Genomic DNA, 26,073 nt, shown 5'->3' with positions numbered 1-26,073 from the left:
ATTACAGGGTGACCTGGACAAGTTAGGTGAGTGGGCAGATGCAGTTTAATGTGGATAAATGTATGGTTATCCACTTTGGTGGCAAGAACAGGAAGGCAGATTACTACCTCAATGGAATCAATTTAGGTAAAGGGGCAGTACAGAGAGATCTGGGTGTTCTTGTACACCAGTCAATGAAGGCAAGCATGCAGGTACCACAGGTAGTGAAGGCGGCTAATAGCATGCTGGCCTTCATAACAAGAGGAATTGAGTATAGAAACAAAGAGGTACTTCTGCAGCTTCCAGGGCCCTGGTGAGACCACACCTGGAGTACTGTGTGCAGTTCTGGTCTCCAAATTTGAGGAAAGACATTCTGGCTATTGAGGGAGTGCAGCGTAGGTTCACGAGGTCAATTCCTGGAATGGCGGGATTACCTTACGTTGAAAGACTGAAGTGACTGGGCTTGTATACCCTTGAGTTTAGAAGACTGAGAGGGGATTTGATTGAGACATATAAGATTATGAAAGGATTGGGGACACTGGCAGCAGGAAACATGTTTCCGTTGATGGGTGAGTGCTGAACCAGAGGACACAGCTTAAAAATACGGGGTAGACCATTTAGGACAGAGATGAGGAGAAACTTCTTCACCCAGACAGTGGTGGCTGTGTGGAATGCTCTGCACCAGAGGGCAGTGGAGGCCCAGTCTCTGGATTCATTTAAGAAAGAGTTGGATAGAGCTCTCAAAGACAGTGGAATCAAGAGTTATGGAGATAAGGCAGGAAGAGGATACTGATTAGGAATGATCAGTCATGATCATATTGAATGGCGGTGCAGGCTCGAAGGGCTGAATGGCCTACTCCTGCACCTATTGTCTATTAACTCATGCCAACCAGATATCTTAAATAAATCTGGTTCCATTTGCCAGCATTTGACACATATCCCTCCAAACCCTTCCTATTCATATACCCATCCAGATGCCTTTTTAAAATGTTGTAATTGCACCAACCTCAACCACCTCCTCTGTCAGTTCATTCCATAGATGCACCACCCTCCACATAAAAATATTGCCCCTTTGACCCCTTTTAAATCATTCCCTCGCACTTAAACCCACCACCTCTAGTTTTGGACTCCCCTACCCTGGGGAAAAGAGCTTGGCTATTCACCTTTTCAGACCCCTCATGATATTATACAATTTCTATATGGTCACCCCTCAGCCTCCAACGCTCCAGGCAAAATAGCCCCAGCCTGTTCAGCCTCTTCCGACAGCTCAAATCCTCCAACCCCTGGCAAAATCCTCTGACAAAACCCTTTCAAGCTTTACAACATCTTTCACTTTGGGTCTTGTTTTCGCTAGGATTCCTGTAATTGGGAACCACCTAACTATTCTCGTCCTTTGTATCGATATTTCACACACAAGAGAGATAACAGTTTGAGCTGGGTGCTCGCTCTTAAATAAATGGTTTGGATTATTACTTAAAAACAGATCCCAAAGTCAGGTTTTACCACATACTGAACTTAAGGCTCTTAGATTTTGCTATAGAGCGCCAATGTATGTGGTTAACCTTCTGAACGTATTCAGTAGGAAAGGTTGTTAAGTGTAACATTAAAATCTGTTATGATAATGGTAAGTATGCAACATGAAATGCTCAAATTATCAAAACTTCCATCATCAGGTCATTATACCTGAAACCGTTCAAGGGCTAAAATTTTCTTTTCAAACACAAAGGAAGAAACAATGACATACAGTGGCTGCATTGCCTATTCTAAAAGATACCTGCAGTGGGAGCACTTTGATCTGCTGGGGTGCTCATTGTTATTAGTAACTCCCAGTTAGTGCGAAGTGGTGAAGGATGGCCACATGAAGCCTCAGCAGATAAGGCTCAAATTACTAGAAAGGTTTATGATATGATACAGCTACGCCAATGGAAGGCGACTGGTGTATCTAAGAGATACCAGGCTAAGTTTTATGGTTGTTAACAGTAGAGATAAGATCAATAGACTAGAACATATTCATTAGCATGGCTTTGAGAGGGGCAGGTCATGCCTCAAAAGTCTTATTGACTTGTTTGAGAATGTGACAAAACACATTGATGAAGGTAGACCAGTGGATGGTGTACGTGGATTTTAGCAAGGCATTTGATAAGGTTCCCCATGGTAGGCTAATTCAGAAAGTAAGGAGGCATGGGCGTAGGGAAATTTGGCTGCCTGGATACAGAATTGGTGGGCCCATAGAAGACAAGATAGATGGCAAGTAGTCAGCCTGGAGTTTGGTGACCAAAGGTGTTCTGCAGGGATCTGTTCTGGGACCTCTGCTCTTGGTAATTTTTTTAATAAATGACTCGGATGAGGAAGTGGAAGGATGGGTTAGTATGTTTGCTGATGACACAAAGGTTGGTGGAGTTGTGGATAGGGTGGAGGGCTACTGTGGGTTGCAACGGGTCATTGACAGGATGAGAGCTGGGCTGAGAGCTGGCAGATGGAGCTCAACCTGGAAACGTCTGAAGGGATTCATTTTGGAAGGTCAAATTTTAACGCAGATTACAGGGTTAAAGGCAGGATTTTTGGTAGTCGGGAAGAACAAAGGATCTTGGGCTCCACGTCCATAAATCCCTCAAAGTTGCCAATGGCTTTCATTAGTGGGGGGATTGAGTTTAAGAGTCACAAGGTTATGCTACAGCTCTCTACAGCCCTGCTTAGCCCACATTTGGAATATTGTGTTCAGTTCTGGTCACCTCATTACAGGAAGGATGTGTAATTGAATTCAATGGAGTTGAATTTATTGTCACATGTACTGAGGCACAGTGAAAAGCTTTGACTTGCGAGCAATACAGGCAGATCAGAGTTAAACAGTGGCAAAAACAAAAACACAGGTACAGGTGAATGTTAAGAGTTTGTGAGTCCATTCAGTCGGGCAGAAACTGTTCTGAAACCAGCTGGTGCATGTGGTCAGACTTCTGTACCTTCTCCCTGACGGTAGAGATTATAGAAAAACATTGCCAGAGTGGGATGGATCTTAGAGAATGTTGGCGGCCTTTCCTTGACAGCAGGCCTGGTAGATGGATTCTATAGATGGGAGGGTGGCCTTTATGATTGCTGGGTTCACCACGCTCTGTAACGGTCTCCAATCTTGAATGGTATGGTTGCCATACCAGGTAGTGATACATCCAGACAGAATACTCTCGATGGCGTACCTATAAAAGTTGGCAAGGGTATTCACCATCATGCCAAATTTAATCAGCTGCCTGAGGAAGAAGAGACACTGTAGGCCTTTGTAACCAGCGCGTCCACATGAAGAGTCCAAGAAAGCTTGTTGTGATGACCACTCCCAGGAGCTTGACACTCTCTCGTCGTTCCACCTCAGTGCTGTTAATGTGTCGGGGGTCATGAGTAACATCCTGCCAGAGGTCAATAATGAGTTCCTTGGTTTTGCCAGCATCGAGAGCTAGGTTGTTCTCAGTGCACCATTTTTCCAGGTCTTCCACCTCCCGTCTGTAGTCTGTTGCATTGCCATCTGAGATTTGACCGACTATGGTGGTATCATCAGTGAACTTGTAAATGGCCTTAGTCTGGTATTTGGCGACATAGTCATGGGTATACAGCGAGTACAGTAGGGGGCTGAGTTCACACCCCTGGGGGGCTCCATTGTTGAGTGTTAGTGAGGATGAAATATTGTTCATAGTCACTGATTGTGGCCTGTGGGTCAAGACACTGGGGATCCAGTTGCAGAGAGTGGGACTTAGTCAGAGATCACTAAGTTTCAATCTCGAGGGGATAATACTGTTGAAGGCTGAACTGTAGTCAATGAGTAGGATTCTTACATAGCTGTTCTTGGTGCAAGATGTTCTCATGAGGAGTGAAGGGCAAGTGATATGGGATGTGACATGGATCTGTTGGTCTGATAGGCAAATTGGAGTGGGGAGGTAGGAGTTGATTAATGCCTGAACTAGCTTTTCAAGGCATTTCATAACCACCAAGGTTAGAGCCACTGGGCAGTAGTCATTGAGACATGCTGCATGAGCCTTCTTAGGTACAGGGATGATGTTGGCCCTCTTGAAACAGGCAGGGACTGTGGTCTGCTGCAGGTAGAGAGTGAGGGTGTCTGAGAAGACTTCTGCCAGTTGATCTCCGTATGCTCCGAGTGCATGGCCTGGTACTCCGTCTGGTCCCATCACTTGACTTGGATTCACACAAAGGAAAGCTGATCTGACCCCTGATGCAGTGACTATTGGGATAGGTTCATCAGAACTGTCAGAATACCTTGTGGAAGCTTTAGAGAGTGCGCAAAGGAGATTTACCTGGAGGGCATGTCTTATGAAGAACAGTTGAGGGGAGATAGGACTTTACTCATCGGAGAGGAGGAGGATGACAGGTGACTTGATAGAGGGGTATAAGATGAGAAGCATAGAGTGTGTAAATAGTCAGAGCCATTTCTGCCCAGAAAACAAAAAGTCTGTCAAGAGGTGGCATCATTTTAAAAGTGATTGGAGGAAGGTTTGGGGAGATGTCAGAGGTCAGTTCTTTACACAGAGTAGTGGGGGTGTGGAATGCACTGCTAGCAGTGACTGTAGACTCAGGTATATTAGGGACGTTTAGATTAGATTCCCTACAGTATGGAAACAGGCCATTTGGCCCAACAAGTCAACACTGAACCTCCGAAGAGTAACCCACCTAGACCCATTCCCCTATCCTATATTTCCCTCTGACTAATGCACCTACCATTATGGGCAATTTAGCATGGCCAATTCACCTGACCTGCACATCTTTCGATTGTGGGGAGAAACCGGAGCATCTGGAGGAAACCCACGCAGATATTGGGAGAATGTGAAAACTCCATACCGACTGTCGCCCCAGCCGGAAATGAACCCGGGTCCCTGGCGCTGAGAGGCAGCAGTGCTAACCACTGAGCCACCGTGCCGTCCACTTAAGTGACTCTTGGATAGGATGATAGTAAATGAAGGGTAAATAGGTTAGTATGATCTTAGAGTAGGATTAAAGGTCGGCATAACATCAAGGGCCGAAGGGCCTGTATTGTGCTGCACTGTTCTATGATCTAGAACTGAATTAACCAGCTCCTCCCAGAAACAGGTCATCTATACCCTGCTGTACGGAGACAGCATGAACACATTTAGACCAACAGTCTTATACAGTAAACATATGTGGAATAAACAAAACCATCCACACTGAAATTACCATCCAATTTTAAAAGCAGTCAACTGAGTCAGCATTAAGAAATATATATCTCCCATTGTACATTCACACGCTTTCACATTTTGTTTTATTCAGTAAGGAGGAGGACATCATTGACTAGGCTAGCATTAAATTGCCCATCCCTAATTACCCAGAGGACAGTTCGAGTCAACTGGATCGCTGGGAGCCCACAGTCCTGGACAGGCTAAACCAGGTTAGGATGACAGTTTTCTTCCCCAAAAAGGACATTAGTGAACCATATGGGTTTTCACCCCAGTAATCGACAAGGGATTCATGGTCACGAATAAACTCTAATTCCAGCTTTTTTTTTAAAAAAAAACTGGATTCAATTTCTACCATTTGCCATAGTGGGAGTTGAACCATGTCCCCAGAACATTAGCTGAGTCTATGGATTAATCTAGTGATAATACCACTCGGCCATCACCTCCTCTTAAATTGGGTGAAGGAGAAGCTTAGCTATCCTGTTAATGAGCTTGGGAAGAAAGTGAACCTAGATTAGGAATACACACTGAATGCTTTTCACCAGCAGAGCAAAAAGAGAAGGAAAATAGATTTGTATGCAAAGACTGGAAGACCATCTCCCTGCTCTCACATCTCCTCTAAATACAGCATTTGATGAAAATACAAATTGAGAAAACAACCATTTGCCAAGAACTCAAAAGGATTCAGATTCCACTACTGCGGAAGATACAAGTCAGTCATTAAACAACTGGGGTCTCAGATTATGAATATATCAGTTCAAGGACTTGAACCACACAACTCCTATTATCCTCTTCTGTAACAGGCACATTCCATTTTAAAACTTATTACCCGGTTTTGTGCGTGTGCTCGATGTCACACTTTGGGTGTTTTCCCCCTTGAGCTTAATATGGAATGAAACAGATTTTTATTTTATTCAAATAAACCTTAGTGATTGAATCCTTCATTTTCCAGAAAATTACAAAACGTAATCATGGCAACAACAGATGGCAAATCATGGCAAAAAAAAAGACAATTCCAGTCACCTTCAGTTTCCACATATTAGCAAGATATGAACTTATTTTGGAGTGTACTCAAAATAGGAAAAGGTCTCCACTCCCGTGCTCTTCAACACAATCCATAAAGATACCCCTTCAATGATCACCAGCTCTTGAAATGAAAAAGCCGTGATTCTATTCTCACTTTGGTTACACTTAATGAGCCAGTGCGGAAACCAATAATTAAAGACTAAGTCAGATAAGAAAAGACAAACATGATCAGTTTCCAACTGGAAGGTCGCACTATGAGAGGTAAATGTTACTAACGGGTCAGCAATGATCAAATTGTATAGACTGAATAGGCTCTCCTTAAATCAAGTAAAAAATTTCCGATTTGACAGTCCTTGCTACTTTTCACAACAGTATAGAAGTGATTTACACCGACGTTCTTGTTGCTTTAGGCAGGAGATAAAATTTGCATAGTTACAGGGGGTTGAGCAGGGACATGGATCAATGGCAGCGTTTTTAAAAAGGCCCAGTGTAATCATGACGAACCCAATGGCCTCTGGGCTGGAAGGTTCTGTGACTGCAGAGTTGGACTGTACCACAAGTGCTGACTTCAGTAATAATTGCAATGGTCCAACTGAGAATCACATGGTTTTGACCCAGAAAGGTGCAATAAGATGCAAGTTGAAATGCAACATTGATTGCATATTATAAAAAAGGATTGTATGGGGAAAGAAAAAGTAACATTTTGGACCTGTTAGCCCCAATTATAAGTTGCTATACTGTTCGTCTTACTTAATTCAGTGCAGATTCACATTAAATGTGATTCCATGATTGGATTATTCAACAAATGCTGTACAACGTGTACCAGGAATACACTAACAACCACTTTAATTTGATCAGTTGGAACTGCAATATAGCTCAGATATGCTAGCTATAAATCTACATTTATTTTCATATGTAAAGGGACTGGTCCTCTGAAGGATAAAAACTAATATCCGGGGTATTGTGCTTTTTTGAAATGTTTCAAAATTCATTTTGAAGGATGTGAGTGTCACTCACTGACCAACATTTATTACTCTAGCCCACCTTGAGAAATTGGTGGTGAGCTAAAAAAAAACACAACAGAAAAAAAAAGTGTCAATATTTTGTGATGGATTCTCCACAGAATCACCTCAACCAAATTCCACGTGCGAACAAGCCAGGACCATTTGGTCCTGCTCCCTTTGATATCTACCATGTTTGAATCTGCCCTGATGACTGCAAGACAAAATTCTTCAAAAGCATGTTCTGTATGACCCAAGCAACTGTGCAAACTGACACTTTTTGTAATGCTGAACCTTCACTTGGAGTCGATGAGTTGCAATGTTAAAACAAGATCCGGTCTGCGGAGACAAGCTTCTGTGCTGTACATCTGTACGACGCTACACAATTTGACCTCCCCAAATCCTGTTCAGAACTTCATGCAGTTTCTAATCATTGTTATTTTGCATGCTCAATTTCAAATAACACGTTACACTTTCTTTCAAAACAAAGAAAGGTATGGAAGGGTTAATGAAAAACTGAACATTTTTCAGGTATCAAGGCAACCGCTGTTAATTCAGGAGGTCGGAAAGTCAAAATCTTTTTGAGTGATCACGGTTGCATTCTAAAGCTCTAGCTCAGTGCCAGTTCTGTCCCATCTTGTTCACATCTCTCCCAGCCAGAAGCAACACCGACAAAGTAAGGCCAAGCCAGAACGTGAGGTCAGTTGCTGGAATGTTTTAGTTTAATAAAAGCAATAAAGTGATCTTCCAGAGGCAAGCTTTAGTGAGTTTGACAGAATCATTTCAGAGGTTGTCAGAAACTGTTTGAAGCCCAGGCGATGGATGCCAGGAGACCCTAGCAATTTGAACATGGTTCAAAGGGGAAGGAGAATCAGTGGTATGTGCCCAGCGGCATATTCCAGGCTGGAATCTTTGCACAACCCCTGCAAGTACTCCAAGTTGAGTCTTTACACACAGTGCGCTCAATCACCAACAGCCTCAAAACACTCAAGCTCTTAGGGTGGGGCCCATTTATTTGGTAAAACTGAGGACACGTTGCATTTCTGTGGCAACTTGTGTTTCTCAGTCCTTTAGGTAAGGTGTTCTTGTCCTCTTAGGTGGATGCAATAAAAGACCAGGCAGTGTTCTCGTCAACATCCCCCATTAACATCAACAAGTAAGGGAAATAATCCAATAATTAGCACATTACTGTTTGAGGCCATTTTTCACATACAAATTAATTGCCATATTTCCTGCACAGCAACCCCTTGATAGGAATTAGCAGCTAAAAACGTGCGGCTGGTGTGCAAGAGGGAAGTGCTTTAGCTTCCGGAATCACTGAGTCGATTATGGGAAAGGTGGGGCTTGTACAATTCCAAGGGGTTGCATCAGAATTCAACGTCTGTGCAGCAGGAGGATAGGGCTGTTGCTAGTGCTGTCGATGAAACTGTGAACTAATTTGGCAGAGGGAATGTGATGTGGAGCGAAGGTACACTAGAGGATGATGCTCAGACAAACACTGAAGATCCAAGTCAGTCCAGAAGGCAATGAAAATATTACATTAAGACAGGAGGAAACATGGCAAGGCTGGATGGTAGTTATTCTAATTCGAGCCAGTCCTGGGAGGAAGGCAGCTGATTACTCCTTGAGGATGTGAAACCATTGCCACCCAGGGGACTCTGATGTGGGAGAGGCAAGGCTAACAGCTCACTATTCCAGGATTTGGAATCTTCAAGCAAGACAGATTGGGGATATGGGACTGGTGTTACAATTCTGCACAAGTAATCAACTAATGCAATAAAAGGGGAGATGAATGCTCCTCATATGAGACCATATGGGAGGAACTGAGAAGTGAAAAGAGGCAATCATACGGTTAGAAGAATACCAGGGATAGGGCTAGGGTCACCAAAACAGAAAGGCAGATATGTCGACAAATCTCAAAAGTAATTTGGTGGTAATAACAGGAGATTTCAACTTCCCCAATATTAACTAGGATAGACAAATGGGAAAAGGTTTGGTGGGAGAGGAATTCTTAACATATCTAGGAGAGCTTTCAAGGACAAGGTGCTACAAGAGAGGCAATGATGTTGGACTTCATTTTGAAGTACAAAGCCAGGAGCAGTGGCTGAGTCGGTGGAAGAGCTCTCAGTGACAGTGGCCATAACTCCGTAAGATTTAGCATAGACATGGAAAAAGGATAAGGATAGACCAGAAATAATGGCTTGGATTGGAGGGAAGGTCAGCTTTAACACGATAAGACAAGACTACAGTGCACTGGGAACAGCTGCTCATCAGAAAACCAAATCAGAGCAGCTGGGAGCGAAAGTGGAAGGAGAAAGTGCAGGGCAACACATTCCTCTTGAAAAAGGTTAAGAGTGGGATCGGTAAGTCCAGAGAACCTTGGATGTCAACAGATGTACAGGATTGTTTCAGGAAGGCAAAAAAAGAAAGCTTTTGGCAAATACAGGGGGCTCAAAGGCTTATGAAGTATAAAAAGGGCAGGGGTTTATTGGAAAACTAAATTAAGTCAGTAAAGATGGTACATGAAAGCAAATACTGGTGGGTAAAATGAAGAAAAATCCAAAAGCTTATAAGAAGATAACAAAGATCGAACATAGAAAAGTACAGCACAGAACAGGCCCTTTGGTCCACGATGTTGTGCTGAGATTTAATCCTAATGTAACATATAGTAATTTAACCTACTCACCCCTCGACTCACTGCTATCCATGTGCATGTCCAACAGTCGCTTAAATGTCCCCAATGACTCTGCTTCCACCACCACTGCTGGCTACGCATTCCATGCATTCACAACTCTCTGCGTAAAGAACCTACCTCTGACGTCTCCTTTATACCTTCCTCCTAATATCTTCAAACTATGACTTCTCATATCAGTCAATCCTGCCCTGGGGAAAAGTCTCTGGCTATTGACTCTATCTATTCCTCTCATTATTTTGTACACCTCAAATCAGGCCTCCTCTCTTCCTCCTTCTCTCCTGAGAGAAAAGTCCGAGTTTATTAAACCTTTCTTCATAAGGCAAGCCCTCCAGTCCAGGCAGCATCCTGGTAAGCCTTCTTTGCCTCCAAAGCCTCTGTAGCTTTCCTATAGTAGGACGACCAGAACTGGATACAATATTCCAAGTACGGTCTCACCAGGGACTTGTAGAGTTGCAGCAAAACCTCATGGTTCTTAAACTCGATCCCCCTGTTAACGAAAGCCAAAACACCATATGCTTTCTGAACAACCCTATCCACTTGGGTGGCAACTTTGAGGGATCTATGTACTTGCACACCCAAATCCCTCTGTTCCTCCACACTGCCAAGAATCCTATCTTTAATCCTATATTCAGCATTCGAGTTCAACCTTCCAAAATGCATCACTTCATATTTATCTAGGTTGAACTCCATCTGCCATTTCTCAGCCCAGCTTTGCATCCTGTCTATGTCACGCTGCAGCCTGCAGTAGCCCTCCATACGATCGATGACACCTCCAACCTTTGTGTCATCTGCAAATTTACTAACCCACCCCTCAACCTCCTCATCCAGTCATTTATAAAAACTACAAAGAGCCAAAGGTCCAAGAACAGAGCCCTGCGGGACCCCACTCAACACTGACCTCCAGGCAGAATACTTTCCATCCACAACCACTCTCTACCTTCTGTCAGCTAGCCTATTCTGAATCCAGATAGCCAAATCTCCCTGTATCTCATACTTCCTGACTTTATGAATGAGTCTACAGTGGGGAACCCTATCAAATGCCTTGCTGAAGTCCATATACACCACTTCCACTGTTCGACTGTCGTTGTACTGTCTTGACACCACCTCAAAGAACTCAGTAAGATTTGTGAGGCATGACCTGCCCCTCACAAAGTCATGCTGACTGCCTTTAATCACGCTATGCTTTGCCAAATAGTCATAAATCCTATCACTCAGATTTCTTTCCAAAACTTTGCTGACCACAGACGGGAGACTGACTGGTCTGTAATTGCTAGAGATTTCCCTATCACCCTTCTTGAAAAGTGGAACATTCGCCTCCTTCCAATCCTCCGGTAGAGTCCTGTGGAGTGTGAGGAGGATATCCTCACCAGCGGCTTAGCAACCTCCTTTCTCGCTTCCCGGAGTAGCCTAGGATAAATCTGGTCTGGCCCTGGGGACTTATCAATCTTAAATATTTTCCAAAATTTCTAGCACATCAACTTCATCAATCTTGATCTGGTCAGGACTGTATCCCAGCTCCTTTAAGTTTTCAGTCACAAGTTCCCTTGCCTTGGTGAAAACCAAAGCAAAAAACACATTTAGGGTTTCCCCTATCTGTTTAGACTCTACACACAAGTTCCCTGTGCTATCCCTGATTGATCAGGGAGAAGTTAGGGCCATTCTCTTATTTCTCACGTATGAGTAAAATGCCTTTGGGTTCTCCCTAATCGTTTCTTGCCAAGCCTTTCTCATGCCCCCTCCTGGCTCTCCTCCGTCTAATTCTGAGCTCCTTTCTAGCGAGAAAGAATAATGGCAATTAGTGACTGCTATGGAAAGCAGTTACGTGGAGACAGAAAATACTGAGGTTTTAAAAGTGTACCTTGCATCAACATTCACCATAGAGGAGGATGACGTAGGTAAAGAGGTTAGAGAGGTGGGGTGTGCATTTTGAACAACAGAGACAGACAGACAGAGACAGACAGAGACAGAGGGAAAAAAGAATTTAGTCCTATAAAAGTGTGAGGTGATGCATTTTAGGAGGACCATCTACGGGAGTATACGCTGAATGTTAGGATCCTGCGAAGCATAGAGGTCAGAGGATCTCAGTGAGCATGTGCATAGATGCTCAAAAAGGTAGCAGGACAGGTGGATAAGATGGTGACAAAGGCATAAAGGACCTTTGCCTTTATTAGTCGAGGCACTGAATATTGATGGAGCTGTGAATAATGTTAGCAAGGCAACAGTTGTGGTCATCATACAGCAGGAAGGATGAGATTACAGCAGAGCAGAAAAGATGCAGAATAAAATGTATTAAGAGGTCGCCAAAGTAATTAGATTTATCCAGCTAGTACAAGGGGAAAAAAGCCTTTGGGAGCTAAAGAAATACATTGGAATTGTTCCAGAAAAAGAGAGGGTTTATATAAAAGTGACAAGGTAAGGTGTAACCGTGAGGGGAAATTTTGTCATATTACAGCAATTTTAACACAAAGGATTTTTGTGTTTTACGAAGTTCAAGTTACCTATATAATACTGCTCAGACAGTCTGGTTTTCAGTTGTTAGGTATGGAGAGTCATAGTTGTACAGCACAGAAAACAGAACTCTCGGTCCAACTCGTACATGCTCATCAGTTATCCTAAATTAACATAGTCCCATCTGCCAGCATTTGGCCCATATCCCTCTAAACCCTTCCTATTCATATAACCAGATGCCTTTTAAACTGTTGTAATTGTACCAGCCTCGAACACCTCCTCCAGCAGCTCATTCCATACCTTGTGTGCCAAAAAGTTGTCTCTTTGGTCCCTTTTAAATCTTGCCCCCTCACCTTAAACCTATGCTCTCCAGTTTTGAACTCCCCTACCCTGAGAAAAAGATGTTGGCAATTCACCCTATCCATGCTCCTCATGATTCTATAAACCTTTATAAGGCCACCCCTCAGCCTCCGACACTCCAGGGAAAACAGCCCCAGTCTATTCAGCCTCTCCCTATAGCTCAAACCTCTAACCCTGGCAACATCCTTGTAAACCTTTTCTGAATCCTTTTAAGAATATCCTTCCTGTAGCAAGGAAATGAGAAGTAAACAGTATTTTATAACTGACAAAACCAATGTCGTGTACAGTGAAAGCCTTAGAACTTGAAATCATGCTGTACAATTGACTTACGTGGCCACTGGGATTTCAACTTTCTTTCTTAAAGGATATCAATTGCAACAGGGTTCAAAACTCCAAAGGGCAATTGAGACCGACAACAATGCAGCACTCCCGCTGTAACGCAAAACAATTTCTACACATTCTGGGATATCTATACTCCACTTCTACCATCGCAAATCAAAGTACATCTGTAAATGGAGCACATTTAAAGTATTACCATTTTTGGTGGCACCAGGATCAGGATAACGTAGCGCATCTCACAGCAATTCTCTCCCCAGTTCTGAGGCCTCTCTAATCGACAGATGCATACGTGCCGTCTCTGGAGCATTGCGACAGTGCACCTGCAGAGTGGGGGCGAGAAAACAATGTGACTATTCATAGAAAGGTACTTTAACCTGGAAAATAAGCAACTTTTGTAATACTTTATGGCCAAAGAAATTGTATACCTTATAGCTAGCATTCAAGTGTCACCCCCAATCTGAGAAAAAGCAGCATTCCTTACTGATCCACAATCCAAAAAAAAAACTGATGAGGTTGGAAGGGAAGAAATTATATAAGAAGCCTGAACCCCACAAATTCAATGTCTGAAGTTACATTTTTCCCTACAGGTTCTATCACTATCACTAAGTTATGACGACTTTGTCTCAAACGACCAAAGATGAAAAGCTAAATCAAACCGATTAATAGTCATTTGGTGGGGCAGGATGCGTATTAGAGAAAATTCCACATTTTCTCAAAGCTTTTCATTTTGCACTTATTTGTGAGAATTTCAGTGTAAGGGGAAAACCAACATATATTCTTCTATGCAGCTATAAACTCAAATCTAGCAAATACCATCTATATAGGCAAAATATACAAAACGGGTGCGGGGGGGAGGTTAGGTGTCATTCCATCAAAAGACACGTTTGTCATAAAACCCAAAAAAGACATATGCCAGAGTTGGGTTTAGCAGAGATCCCACTGCAACACGCCGCACCTATTTCAACTCAACAAAATTGGTGACAGCCTTTTACACGTTCACTTTTCAGGATAATGCCTTGACCAATCAGAATCAAAACTGCCTAGTTGAACATGTTCAGCAGGGCGAAAGTGGGTACTGCAGATGCTGGAGATTAGAGTCAAGATTAGAGTAGTGCTGGACAGGTCAGGCAGCATCAGAGGAGCGGGAAAATTGACTTTTCAGGCAAAAGCCCTTCATCAGCCTTCATTCCTGATGAACGGTTTTTGCCCGAAACATCGATTTTCCTGCTCCTCTGATGCCACCTGACCTGATGTGCTTTTCCAGCACTACTCAAACAGAGTTGAGCAGTTAACTGTCAGCCATCATTGACTGAGTACATTCTTCATGGCAACACCAATACCAGAGATCACTTGCCAACCAAATAGTACTTTCGTCTCTTACATAGCGTAAGTGTTGATTTCCCCTGACATTGGTGTTGTTGCAAATTGCCCTGATGAGCATAAGATGACAAACTTTGATAAATTCTTCAGCACATTCAAACACAAAGTGAAAACTTTAACTGGAGTCCCCAAAATATTGCACTCATTTCAGAACAGTTCTTGAGGGAGGGTGGGTGGGTGGAGGTTGTGGGGATGATGGTTGTCTTAGAGACCAGAGGAGATGATATTAAGATTTCATTATTTTGCATCTTCAGGGAAGGCAGATGAAATTTTAGGAAGTGATGGAGTTGAGCAAAATTACTAACTACGCCTAGTTGACACAATTCTGTTCCCTGAAATGACAAGGCTTCAGATTTTATCTTAAAATCAAAAAGAGATAGGGTGTTGTAAATCAGGTTTTAGTGAGGCAGGGGTGGGGAAGGTGATTTAGGAACCTGATTTACCTACAAAGCAGATTTGAATTACAGAAAAGAATATGCCAAACAGATGATGTTCTCGCTGCTCAATGCCTACATTGGTAAATTGTTCCAGAAACCAAAGATATTTACTTTAAGTATATCCAGATTTGACACAACAGCAAGGGAAATTTGAATAGCCACCTCTTTAACATGATCGGGGGCAGATTAAAAAAACACAGTGCCTCAAGGCTATAGATCACAGGGGAGCCAGTGTTGGATGTGAATTTCCAAGTAATAAGTCTTCAGATCAGTAAGGATGAAAGGATTACCTCATGTTAAGGATGAAAGGGACTCAGATTGCTGCCTTTGCTAATCTGATCAAGTTCACATTGCAACACACTTCAGCCCAAGACAATCTACATTAAGAGAGCTCTCCCATTAACACTCCACCAAATGTCAATAGCGCAACGGGGATAGCTAGGAGGGGGCAGATTATACAGCCCAACCCCAGTAAGGATTACATGAACAAAGCCTCAGTTTTGCTATCCATTTTGTTTGAGTGGAGTCCCACCACTCAAATCAAGCACACTCCAGCGATTGATGGCCACAATCAAAATGGAAGTTCCTGCAAATAAGTTCTGACGGAGTCTTGGTCTGAAGTGTTGAGGAAAATTGAGGTCAGGTTGGACATGGGGCAATTTGGGTTTGGGGTCATGTATTAGGCAAGAGACTCAATTTAGTTCTCTCCAGAGTTAATGTGACCTTCAAATGAAAATTACAAAAATCAGGAAACATAAAATAAGTGAGATGCCATCATCGATGTCATCCATTTTATATTAGCAGCTCAAAGTAACCATGTGAAAGCTGCAAACTTGCAAACACTGCAAGAGTAAACATGCCCAGCTCCTAGACAGCCTTTCCAACTAGTCTGGAACTCGTGGGTACTCCGTCTCCATCAAGCATCAAAGAGATCGCAGATAAACATAATAGATGTTGCCATCTCAATGCCTTTGAAGAGGAGAGTAATTATCTTCAGAGAAGCTCTGGTGCGAGAGGTGAGCTGTATTTTTACACACCACCAGTATCAGTGGCAGAGATGGAGGAACTTGACCTGGTGCTAAAATGCCCCAGGAAGAGCTACAGGAAAGAAAAAGAACCAGCCTACATTCCCGGGTTTACAGGGGGAGGGATGCAGTTATTGGAATGAGATCAACAAGGTGTACCCCAGAATATGAGTTCCCTAACTGGGCCAGGTTAACAGCCGCAATCAAGGAGCCCTGGCTAACAGATATATACAGGAGCGTCAGACATCCTGTTCACTCAGAGCTGGCTCAGCATCAATGACTCTGCACGTGTAAATAAAGGGCGACTTGGTGACGGGATATTGACCTCTGTTGACTTATTTCATTACTAACTGAAATAACTGCAAAGATATTTCAAAACAAAGAATCCAAGTAAGTTGAAAGGCCGTGAGGGATGACATTCCAAAGGTTGGTACTGCAGAAATAAGGCGATAAGGCGTAAAAGTGGAGGAGCAGAAGTAAGCTATTCGACCCATTGATTCTGCTCTGTCATTCAATGTCTGCTCTAATAACCTTCAACTTCACTTTCCAGCTTTATCTCCAAAAACCGTCGATTCACTTGTTGATTAAAAATTTGCCGATTTCAGCTAGAATATATTAAAATCCCAGCCTCAAACAAGTACAGGCTCATTGGGCCCAACACAAATTTAAAACTTGCATTTTTATAGCACTTTTCATATCCTCAGGAAAAATTTTAATGTTACGCAATATTGCTCTTAGTGTGGTCACTGATAGTTTGAAGTTAACTAATGTGCTCACGAATTACCTTCTAGAATATTTTGTTGAGTAAATCATCAACTTAGAAAGTTGCACAAGGATAAATATTAGCATTTGGAGAATCATGACTTCCTCTGAAAATAGCACCGCGGGTTACTTTACGTTGCATCTGAAAATAAAACTACCGAGGGCAGTATTTCCTCAATATTTTGTCAAAATGCCAGCCAGGGTGAGAGTGACTCAACATCACCACATGGTCTTTGAGGAGCTACTGGTTGTAGCAGTGGGCTAAAGCTAGGTATCAGAGTTTCAGAAAGAGGTGAATGAATGGGCTGGGGCCACACACTGGCAGTGCCAATTCGGATGGCGCTTGCAAATACTTAAGTTGGTGCGGGCTGTTCAACTTTACCTCTTCTCCACCTAGTGATAAAGCCCCAACATGTTACACCGTACATTCAAATACCACCACATCTTATCCAAAAGGATGGATAAGCAGTAAAAAGGACCAGATTAGATGCCAATCTTACCAGGCCAAAATTTTACCAAGGTTTGTATTAGGTCCTTATGCATTCTCTCTTCCATTTCCATTTTATGTGGCTATGTGCACATTGAATTTAATACTTCATTATCTTTGAATGCAACACAACATAATTTCTTACTTTCACACATATGAACATACAAATGCAGAACAGACATAGACCCTCACACCTGCCCCACCATTCAATAAGATCATGACTGTATTTCAATGTGCACATTCCCAATGGCCCATCATAACCTTCAATTCCCCTGAAAAACAGAAACCCATTTCAGTCTTTAAATTATTCTATGACCTTGCCTCACTGCCTGCTGAGGTGGAGAGCTCCAAAGTCACACAAATATCCTGAAAAGATGATCCCAAATTTTAAAACACTGACTCCTAGTTCTGGATTCATCCACAAGAGGAAACATCCTTTCCATGTTCACCTTGTCAAAACCTTTCAGAATCTAATGAATGACCATCAAGTCACCCCTCACTCTAAAGCTCCATAAAAAGGACATAGCAGCAAAATTAGACCATTCAGCCCATCAGGTATGGTCTACCATTTAATATCATGACTGATCTTCTAATCTTTAACTCCACTTTCCTGTTTTTATCCCCCACACCCATAACACTCAATTCTCTATCTCAACCTTAAAGATACTAATGACCCTGCCTTGACAGCCCTCTGCTATGAAGAATAAAATTGCTCCTCTTTGGATTAAATGTGCAATCCCTTATTCTAAGATTAAGCCCTTTGGGGCTTGACTCCCCAAATGAGCAAAAACAACCTTTCTGCATTTACCTTGTCAAGCCCCCAAGAACTCTGCAAATGTCAATAAGATCATTTATCTACGTTGCAATGAGTAAAGCCCAACCTACTTAATCTTGCCACATAACAGTCCCTCCATATCTGATATCAGTCCAGTGAACCTTCTCTCGACTGCCTCCAACATTGGGAGATCATTCCTCAGATAAGGGGTGCAAAATGGTTCACAGAATTCCGGATGGGCTCAACTAATGCCTTGCATAGTTTGAGCTTTATACTCCATTCCCTTTGAATGGAAGGTCAACATTCCATCTGTCTTCCCTGTTAACCTGCTGAATTTGAGATTCATGGCCAAGGGCTCTTAAATCTCTGTTCTATAACTTTCTGCAATGTTTCTCTATTTAAATAAGATTCAGCACCTCTATTCTTCCTAGCAAAATGCATAATCTCATTTTCCCACATTATATTGCACTGTCAAATTTTTGCCCACTCACTCAACTTGACCACATTCCTCTGCAGACTCTTCATCACCCTCATTACTGCCTTCACAACTATTTTTCTGTCATCCAAAAACACTCCCTTTCGTGATAAAATATATATGATTGTAAGGACTAGCACAGATCCCTATGGCACTCCAATAGTTACAGGTTACCATTCTCTAAGAGCCACCCTTCTCCCAACCGTGCCTTTTACTAGGCAGCTGGTCCTTTATCCTTGCAAATATCCAACCTCCAAAACCATGGGTTTTTACCTTAATTTACCTAATGTACGATACCTTATTATTAGGGGAGATGGTGGCCTAGTAATAATATTGCTGTCCTGTTAATGTTCTGGGGACCTGGGTTTGATTAAAAGTCTGGAATTAAGAGTCTAATCATGACCGTGAGCCCATTGTTGGGAAAACCCATTAATGTCCTTTAGGGAAGAAAATGGTCATCCTTACTGGTGGAGTCTGAGAGGCATGTCCTTCAGTCCAACTTGTCTTTACTGACCACATATCCTAAAGTAAAGTAATCTAGTCCAATTTGCCAGCACTTGGTCCATACCCCTCTAAACCCTTCCTAGTCATATATCCATCCAGATGCTTTTTAGATGCTGTAATTGCACCAGTCTCCACCATTTCCTCTGGCAGCTCATTCCCCGCTCACCCTAAACCCCATGCCCTCTAGTTCTGTGCTCCCCCACCCCAGGGAAAAGACCTTGTCTATTTATCCTATCCATACCCCTCATGATTTTTATAAACCTCTAAGGTCACCCCTCAGCATCCGATGCTCCAGGGAAAGCAGCCCTAGACTATTCAGCTTCTCCCTATAGCTCAAACCCTCCAACCCTGGCAACATCCTTGTACATCTTTTCTGAACCCTTTCACGTTTCACAACATCCTTCTGATAGGAAGGAGACCAGAATTGCATGCAATATTCCAAAAGTGGCCTAACCAATCTCTTGTACAGCTGCAACATGACCTCCCAGCTCCTGTAACTCAATGCTCTGACCAGTAAAGGAAAGCATATTTTCTTCACTATCCTGTCTACCTGACTCCAGACCCACAGCAATGTGGTTGACTCTTTTAGATGCTGTAATTGGCAATAAATGCAAGCCCAGCCAGCAGCACCCTCATACGGTGAATGAATTTTTAAAAACTCAAAATCCAAATTTACATCTAGTTGAAATAAACCCAGTTGCCGAATCTATCCTCATAAAACAATTCACTTATTCCAGGTTTTAATGTAGTAAGCTCTTCTGAACTGAATCCAATGCATTTATACCCTTCCTTAAAAGGGAGGAAGATCGAAACTGAATATACTAATCAAGATTTTGTCTCATCAACATCCTCATTTTTATGGTCTAAACAAAGGATAGCATTCTATTTGCTTTCTCATAACTTGTACATACACACTAACTTTTTTGACTCATGCACTACAACATTTAAATCCCTCTGCACTGCAGAATATCAAAGGGATCATTTAAATCATACACTGCTTCTCTATTCTTCCTGCCAAAGTGAACTCCAAATTTTCCCACACACTACTCTATATTAACACCAATTCATGTACAACAGTAACACTCCTTCACAATACACTTTCTGACCTACCTTAGTGTCATTTGAACTCAGCTGTGATTCTTTTGCTCATCCAAGTCATTGCTGCAAATTATCAGAAGGTGAGACCTCAGCACAGACCTCTGCAGTACTCCACTCAGACAATGACCCATTCGTGCAGTATTTTCTGGCAGTCAGCCAAAATGTATTCTACGCAAGTTAATTACCCCATACCTGGGTTTCTATTTTCCACAATATTCTTCGAGATAGTGTCTTATGAAATGAATTCCGGAAATCCAAGTACAGTGATCTTGTAGCACCTTTTATTAACAACACGTTACCTTCAAATAACACCAATAAAAATTGGTCGAATGCAGCTTCCCTTTGGCAAAATCATGCTGACACTTCTCAATTACCTTGAATTTTATTATGTACGAAGTTACCGTCTCAAATGATCGATTCTACCACCTTCCCAATGACAGGCGTCAAGCTAACTAGCCGATAGTTTCTCATTTTCTGCTTCTCTCCCTTTCTGAAAAAAAAAGAGGGGGCATATCTGCTACTTTCCAGTCTGATAAAAAACATTTCTGAATATGGGGAATTTTGGAAAATTGCCAATGGGAAATTGACAACCAGCTCATTAGCAGGAGACTCCACGTTTCGGGCATAAGCTCTTCAGAGATGACATCACATTCCTGATGAAGAGTTTATTGCCTGAAATGTCGATTCCCCTGGTCTTTGGATGCTGTCTGACTTGCTGTGCTTTACCAGTGCCACACTTTTCAATATCTGCAGTCTTCACTTTCTCAGAGATCAGAGAATGAAGTCCATCTGAATCTGGAGACTTGTCAATCGACATGTCTATCAGTTTGCTCAGTACCCACTTCCATTTGGATTATAATTTCACTAAGCTCCTCTCTCCCTGATTTATAATCATTTCTAGATTTTTTTTTAATATCCTCTCAAGTGAAAAGTTAAATTTTAAGACAGACCTTAACGGCTTACCAGAGAATCAACGAACAGCTAGTTCCTTTGTCTGTAGGAGAACAAAAGTCATCTGCAATGTACCTGCCTGTCTCCCACAAGTGCCTTTTCTCTCTTACTCCTCTAAGCAATGCTGACTGCTCAACTAGACGTTCTTAGTTTCCCTGCTCCTCCCACCAAACCTTGTCCAAAATAAATGCCCTCCATAAACACTTCCAAAAAACTCAAAGGAACTCTGGTCAAAAGTGAAACAGAATAGAGTGACTAGGTGACAAAAATAAAGTATGCAAACACTGGAGATTTTAAACACTCTGCAGGACTAGCAGGATTTTGCAGAGAGAGAACAGAGTTAATATTTGGAGCCCAACAGAAGTCTTCATCGGAACTCAAAGTTCGAAGATTCGTGAAGGTTGAGCAATAGAGAATGTAGATAAAATCAACAAGGGCCAAGCTGTTATGTAACATTAGAGTGCTTGGTCAGCACACAGAGTGGAAGAAAAAGAATGTGGAAGTGTCAGAATGAATTAAGAGTGCCTCTATTTAGAAAAAGTTAAAAATCACACAACACCAGGTTATAGTCCAACAGGTTTATTTGGAAGCACTAGCTTTTGGAGCAGTGCTTTGAAAGCCAGTGCCTCCAAATAAACCTGTTGGACTATGACCTGGTGTGTGAATTTTAAAATGTTTTCCGCCCCAGGCCAACACCGACTCCTCCACATCTGTTTGGAAAAGCATGGGTGAACCTTGCCAGAAAGTGAAAAGTAGCAGTTCACTAATGAAATATAAATATTACAGGAGACCCGCAGAGTCAACATTAACAGCTTCAGTGACAGCAGTTTTATTATAAAATTAAGTATTCCAGTCTGCTCCAAGAGGCTCAAGTGCCAGATCCCTGTGTTGATTTAGAAGATCTACATCCCCCAATTAACATACCATAGAAGAAAAAAAACTACATTACTATTCATTCACAGCCACGATTCCAAAGCCACTTTAAAACAAAAATAAGTCATTATCTGTGCAGGCACAATGAGATTAGATGGCGAGCCTGACCCTTGATTGGACCCCAACCAGAGCAGAGCAATGGCTTCTTGTATCCTCTCACATCTAACAGGGTAGAACGTTAGGTCAAAACCTCTTCAAAATCAAGAGTTACTTACATAAGGCAGAGCCAGGACTGCTGGTATTGAACACCAGTTGTTGTTGCAGAAACCCCTTGAATAGTATTCGACAGGAGATGTACTGAAACACAAACACAAAGCTGTGATTAAATTATTTCACAGCACATTATGGGCTGTTTGGACTGCAGGCAGCTTCACTTCTCCTGCAATACTCTACTATAGACCAAACCTCTAAAAATATTCTGAATAAAATAGAAAACTTTTGAATTTTTGTACTCCTTTCACAGCGTCAGGATGTCTCAAAGCCCTTTATAGCCGCTGACGTATTTTTGTAGCATCGTCACTGTTGTAGTGTAAGAATTGGCACCATCCACATATACAGGACCACCTCCCACAAACAGCACTCAACAGAATTTGCACTTCCATTCTTAATAGTGTTGTTTGAGTGATAAACATTGGCCAAGGTACCAGGAGAAATCCCGATATTGACTGCTGTTTCCTACATTGCAATAACTACACCTCAAAAGGTCATTGTTGTAAAGTATTTGAAATGTCATAAATTGACAAAAGTGTGTTGATCCATAAGATTTTGCTGAAGCTCCTTTTAAAAAAAAATGCCAAAAACCAGAAGGCGAGAGTCGGTTTAACAGCTCTGTTTACAAGAGTGTAACACTCTCTCACTCTTGCACAATCGCATGGTATCATTCCTCCAAATCATGTGCTGAAATCTTTGGAGTCAGACATGAACACAAAAACTAATTTCTCATCAGTACAACACAAGCTTCCCTTGCAGAGAACTAAAGAATGCCACATGAGGAATCAAAGTCTGTAAACGCTGCCCATCACTGCAGTTTATTCAGACAAGCTTCTCACTTATTAACTAACTTCCCTATTAAATAGTTACTGGATGGGAAAAAAAAAATCAATGGAAAAGTTTGAACATTGTCCTTTCACCTCAAAGGAAACATACTCCCAAAATCAATGCAGGAGAAATGGTGAGGATACAAAACCCCCTTGTTCCTACCACCAGTCCAAAGCCTCTCAATTTTGCCATCATATTTTTGTTTTTAATTTCAGAAAAATGTCATTGCATTTTCTAATAGGGACTGAGCTGCAACAGAATACTTAAAGTTAGCATCTTATAAGAATAATTATTTTGCATGGGGATGGTGCATTTCTCTCAGATTACCTAGCCAACATCTATATAGCAACTTTAAAATGGTAAAACTTCTCAAAACGTGTCTCCCAGGAGAAAACCAACCCAAATTAGACACAAGAGTTGCGTGGGAGATACAAGGATGGTCAAAAACAGTTATGTTTAAAAAAGGAGGAATAGGAGACATGTTTTAGGAAGCAATTCCTCAAGCTCCAAAAATTCACTGTCATTTCTCTACATCGGTGTGCTTGGACATGCTCCAACATTCAGCCTAAAGATGAATCTATTGCAACCTCAAAAAAAAAAGCACCTTTTTTTGGGTAGGATCTAAAAACTTATATCCTAGTTGAAGCAAGCTGTACAGCAAATAATGCCACATTAGACAGATAGTCCTACAATAAAACAAAAGGTTATTGTGGAGTCGGGGAGAAGGAATGGAGAGATACAGTTGGAACCAACACCACACATGAAAAAGTACCCCATACCACAAGTGGAGAAGACCAATAACAACTCTGAGGAACTCACAGGAAGTGAAGCTAAACTGTTGTGCTGGATGCTCTGGTTTCATTCTTACAGTGATAATCAATAGTACCAGATAATTCAGAAAAAAGGCACTAGAGAAGGTTGAACATTCAAATGTTGGCAAGACAGAGGCAGATAACAAACAGAACATCGCAGTTGAAGACATTAGCTAGAGTGAATCTGGTATTGAGGAGCCAGAGGCAAACAGGAATTCCAGCAGAAATGGCGAAAAAAATTGAAAAATAGTCACATGCACAGAAACTACAGAAAGGCAGGAGTGAGTTTAAACATTGACAGTAACTGGGAAGTCAAGGAGGTAGAAGGTTCTTTTTTTATACGTGGACGTGCAGAGCTTTGAAAGGGAGAAGTTTAGTTGAAGAAATCTACCTTGTGCAGTTCAGTTCATGACCTAAATAAACCAACCAGATGCAATTAACTGTACACAAGATGCATACAAATTTTCACCCTTTCATTTGAAGGTAAGAATATAGAAGCTGCACACAAGTGCTGAAGACTCTCAAATATCTGAGGAACAATTAAAGGAGGAATTAAAAGAATAAAAAAAGGACAAGCCGACAACTTGTGATTGTTATGTGTGGAGCAGCAGCTACAAAGAAATGGAAATTACAAAGCTTTTATTCCATTTTCAAGGTTAGAAGTGTGTGGAGGAAAGGAACAGAAACCTTTGAGTAACCAACCCCCAGCACAACAAAACAGGCTGCAGATTCAAGATGAAAAAAAAAATCAAAAAAGATGAAGAACAGCCAGTCAGCCAAGATATTGCTCGTGTTAGATCATGGACATTCTTCAGAATGAATTCACGAGTCGATGCGATAACACATTACCACTGCCTTCTTGCAAAGTGCCCGAATCGGTGAATAAACCAGTCATGACGTCATCAAAGTTAGAATTGGGCTCGGCATTTTCTGACTCCTCAGTGACGTGCTTGAGCATCTCTCGCAGAACATCGTCCAGTGACAAAGCCGACACATCCAACAGGATTCGGGCCTTAGCCAGAAATCCGTCCAAATCTCTGTGAGCTCGCACCTCCTGCTCAAAGTTCTTCAACTTCAGGTACTGTAGGGGGAACAAAAAACATCAGTAGAGACAGACAGACAGACACACTCACACACACTCAGACTTCTCTCTCAAGACATCAAAGTAAGGGAAAAAAATGCATGTGCTTTTTTTCCTGTTATCAAATGTCCCCCGGGATTTGCTGATTCTGTGCAGAGTACATTGCCACTGACAACAGCTGCCCCACAGCCAGTTAACAAATCTGAGGAGAGTGGGATAGACTTGAGACAGTACTTCCTGCCTCAGAGAGCTACTGGTCAGTTGGGTTTGAAGAAACACTCTTTTCCTTAAGTTTGACATTTTGGGTGAAGATTAACTGTGGATTATCCACTTGTAAAAACAATGATGCCAGACAAGGAACCAAGCAAGTGGACTGTACTTCAGGAAAACAACTTGTGGGCAGAGCCAGATAGGAAAATGGGTTTGAGAAATGGTCAAAAAAAAACCGCACGACACCAGGTTATGGTTCAACAGGTTTATTTGAGAGTACAAGCTTTCAGAGCCCTGCTCTTTCTTCAGGTGTTCGTGAGCATTCGAAAAATGGATGAACAGAAATTGAATACAGTCTCCCTGCCTGTTTTTTCTTTAATTTTTCTCAGAGGCCCTGCAGTTTGGGAGGGAGAAGCTGAAATCAGATGTAACAATATGATAATTGAGTAAAGGCAACTACACAAGACATGAGGGAGGAGCTGGACAATTGATTAGAAGGGGAGCCTAGCAGGAAGGTCAGTGGAGCAGCAATGACAGGAGTTTCTGGGGGGTGATACAGGAGGCACAGCAGAAATTCATCCCATGGATGATGGAGGGCGAGGAGGGGCGAGGAGGGGCGAGGAGACCATGACTGACAAGGGCAGTCAGGGACAGCAAAAAGAGAAAGCATAATGTGGAAGATCAATGGAAAGCCTTTAAAACCTGAAGATAACTTAAAAAAAAAGCAAATAGGGGAAAGAAGATAAAATGAGTGTAAACTAGATGATACTATAAAGTAGTTCAAAAGAGTTTGTTTAGATATTAAAAAGTAACAAAGAGGCAAGAAGGAATATTGGACCGCCGGAAATTGAGGCTGGAGAAGTATTAATGGGAAACTAAAGGAATGCATCGGTTTTCACATTGGAAGACACCAGTAGCACAACAAACTTTGTGAGAGTGAGGGGACAGAGGTGAGTGTCGTGGCCATTACTAAGGAGAAAGTGCTGGGGAAGCTGAAAGGTCTGAAGGTGGACAGGTCACCCAAACTAAATGGGCTACACCCTGGAGTTTTGAAAGAGAAGGAAATTG

At 42.1% G+C, this 26,073-nt stretch overlaps 1 protein-coding gene across 2 annotated transcripts in view; it reads right to left on the bottom strand.

Annotated features, from left to right (window-relative positions):
* slc4a11 (solute carrier family 4 member 11) overlaps positions 1–26,073 on the bottom strand; it is a 170,873-nt gene that overhangs the window by 79,254 nt on the left and 65,546 nt on the right. For both annotated transcript variants that reach the window (XM_072577275.1, XM_072577265.1), the window contains exons 5-7: positions 24,564–24,795; positions 22,080–22,161; positions 13,234–13,357 (exon numbers count right to left, since the gene is read on the bottom strand). In XM_072577275.1, coding sequence (XP_072433376.1) covers positions 13,234–13,357; positions 22,080–22,161; positions 24,564–24,795 — 438 coding nt within the window. The remainder of the gene's footprint in view (positions 1–13,233; positions 13,358–22,079; positions 22,162–24,563; positions 24,796–26,073) is intronic.

Source organism: Chiloscyllium punctatum, chromosome 1 (genome assembly GCF_047496795.1).
Source record: "Chiloscyllium punctatum isolate Juve2018m chromosome 1, sChiPun1.3, whole genome shotgun sequence".
Classification (NCBI taxonomy): domain Eukaryota; kingdom Metazoa; phylum Chordata; class Chondrichthyes; order Orectolobiformes; family Hemiscylliidae; genus Chiloscyllium; species Chiloscyllium punctatum.
This window is presented reverse-complemented; position numbering and strand designations above follow the sequence as displayed.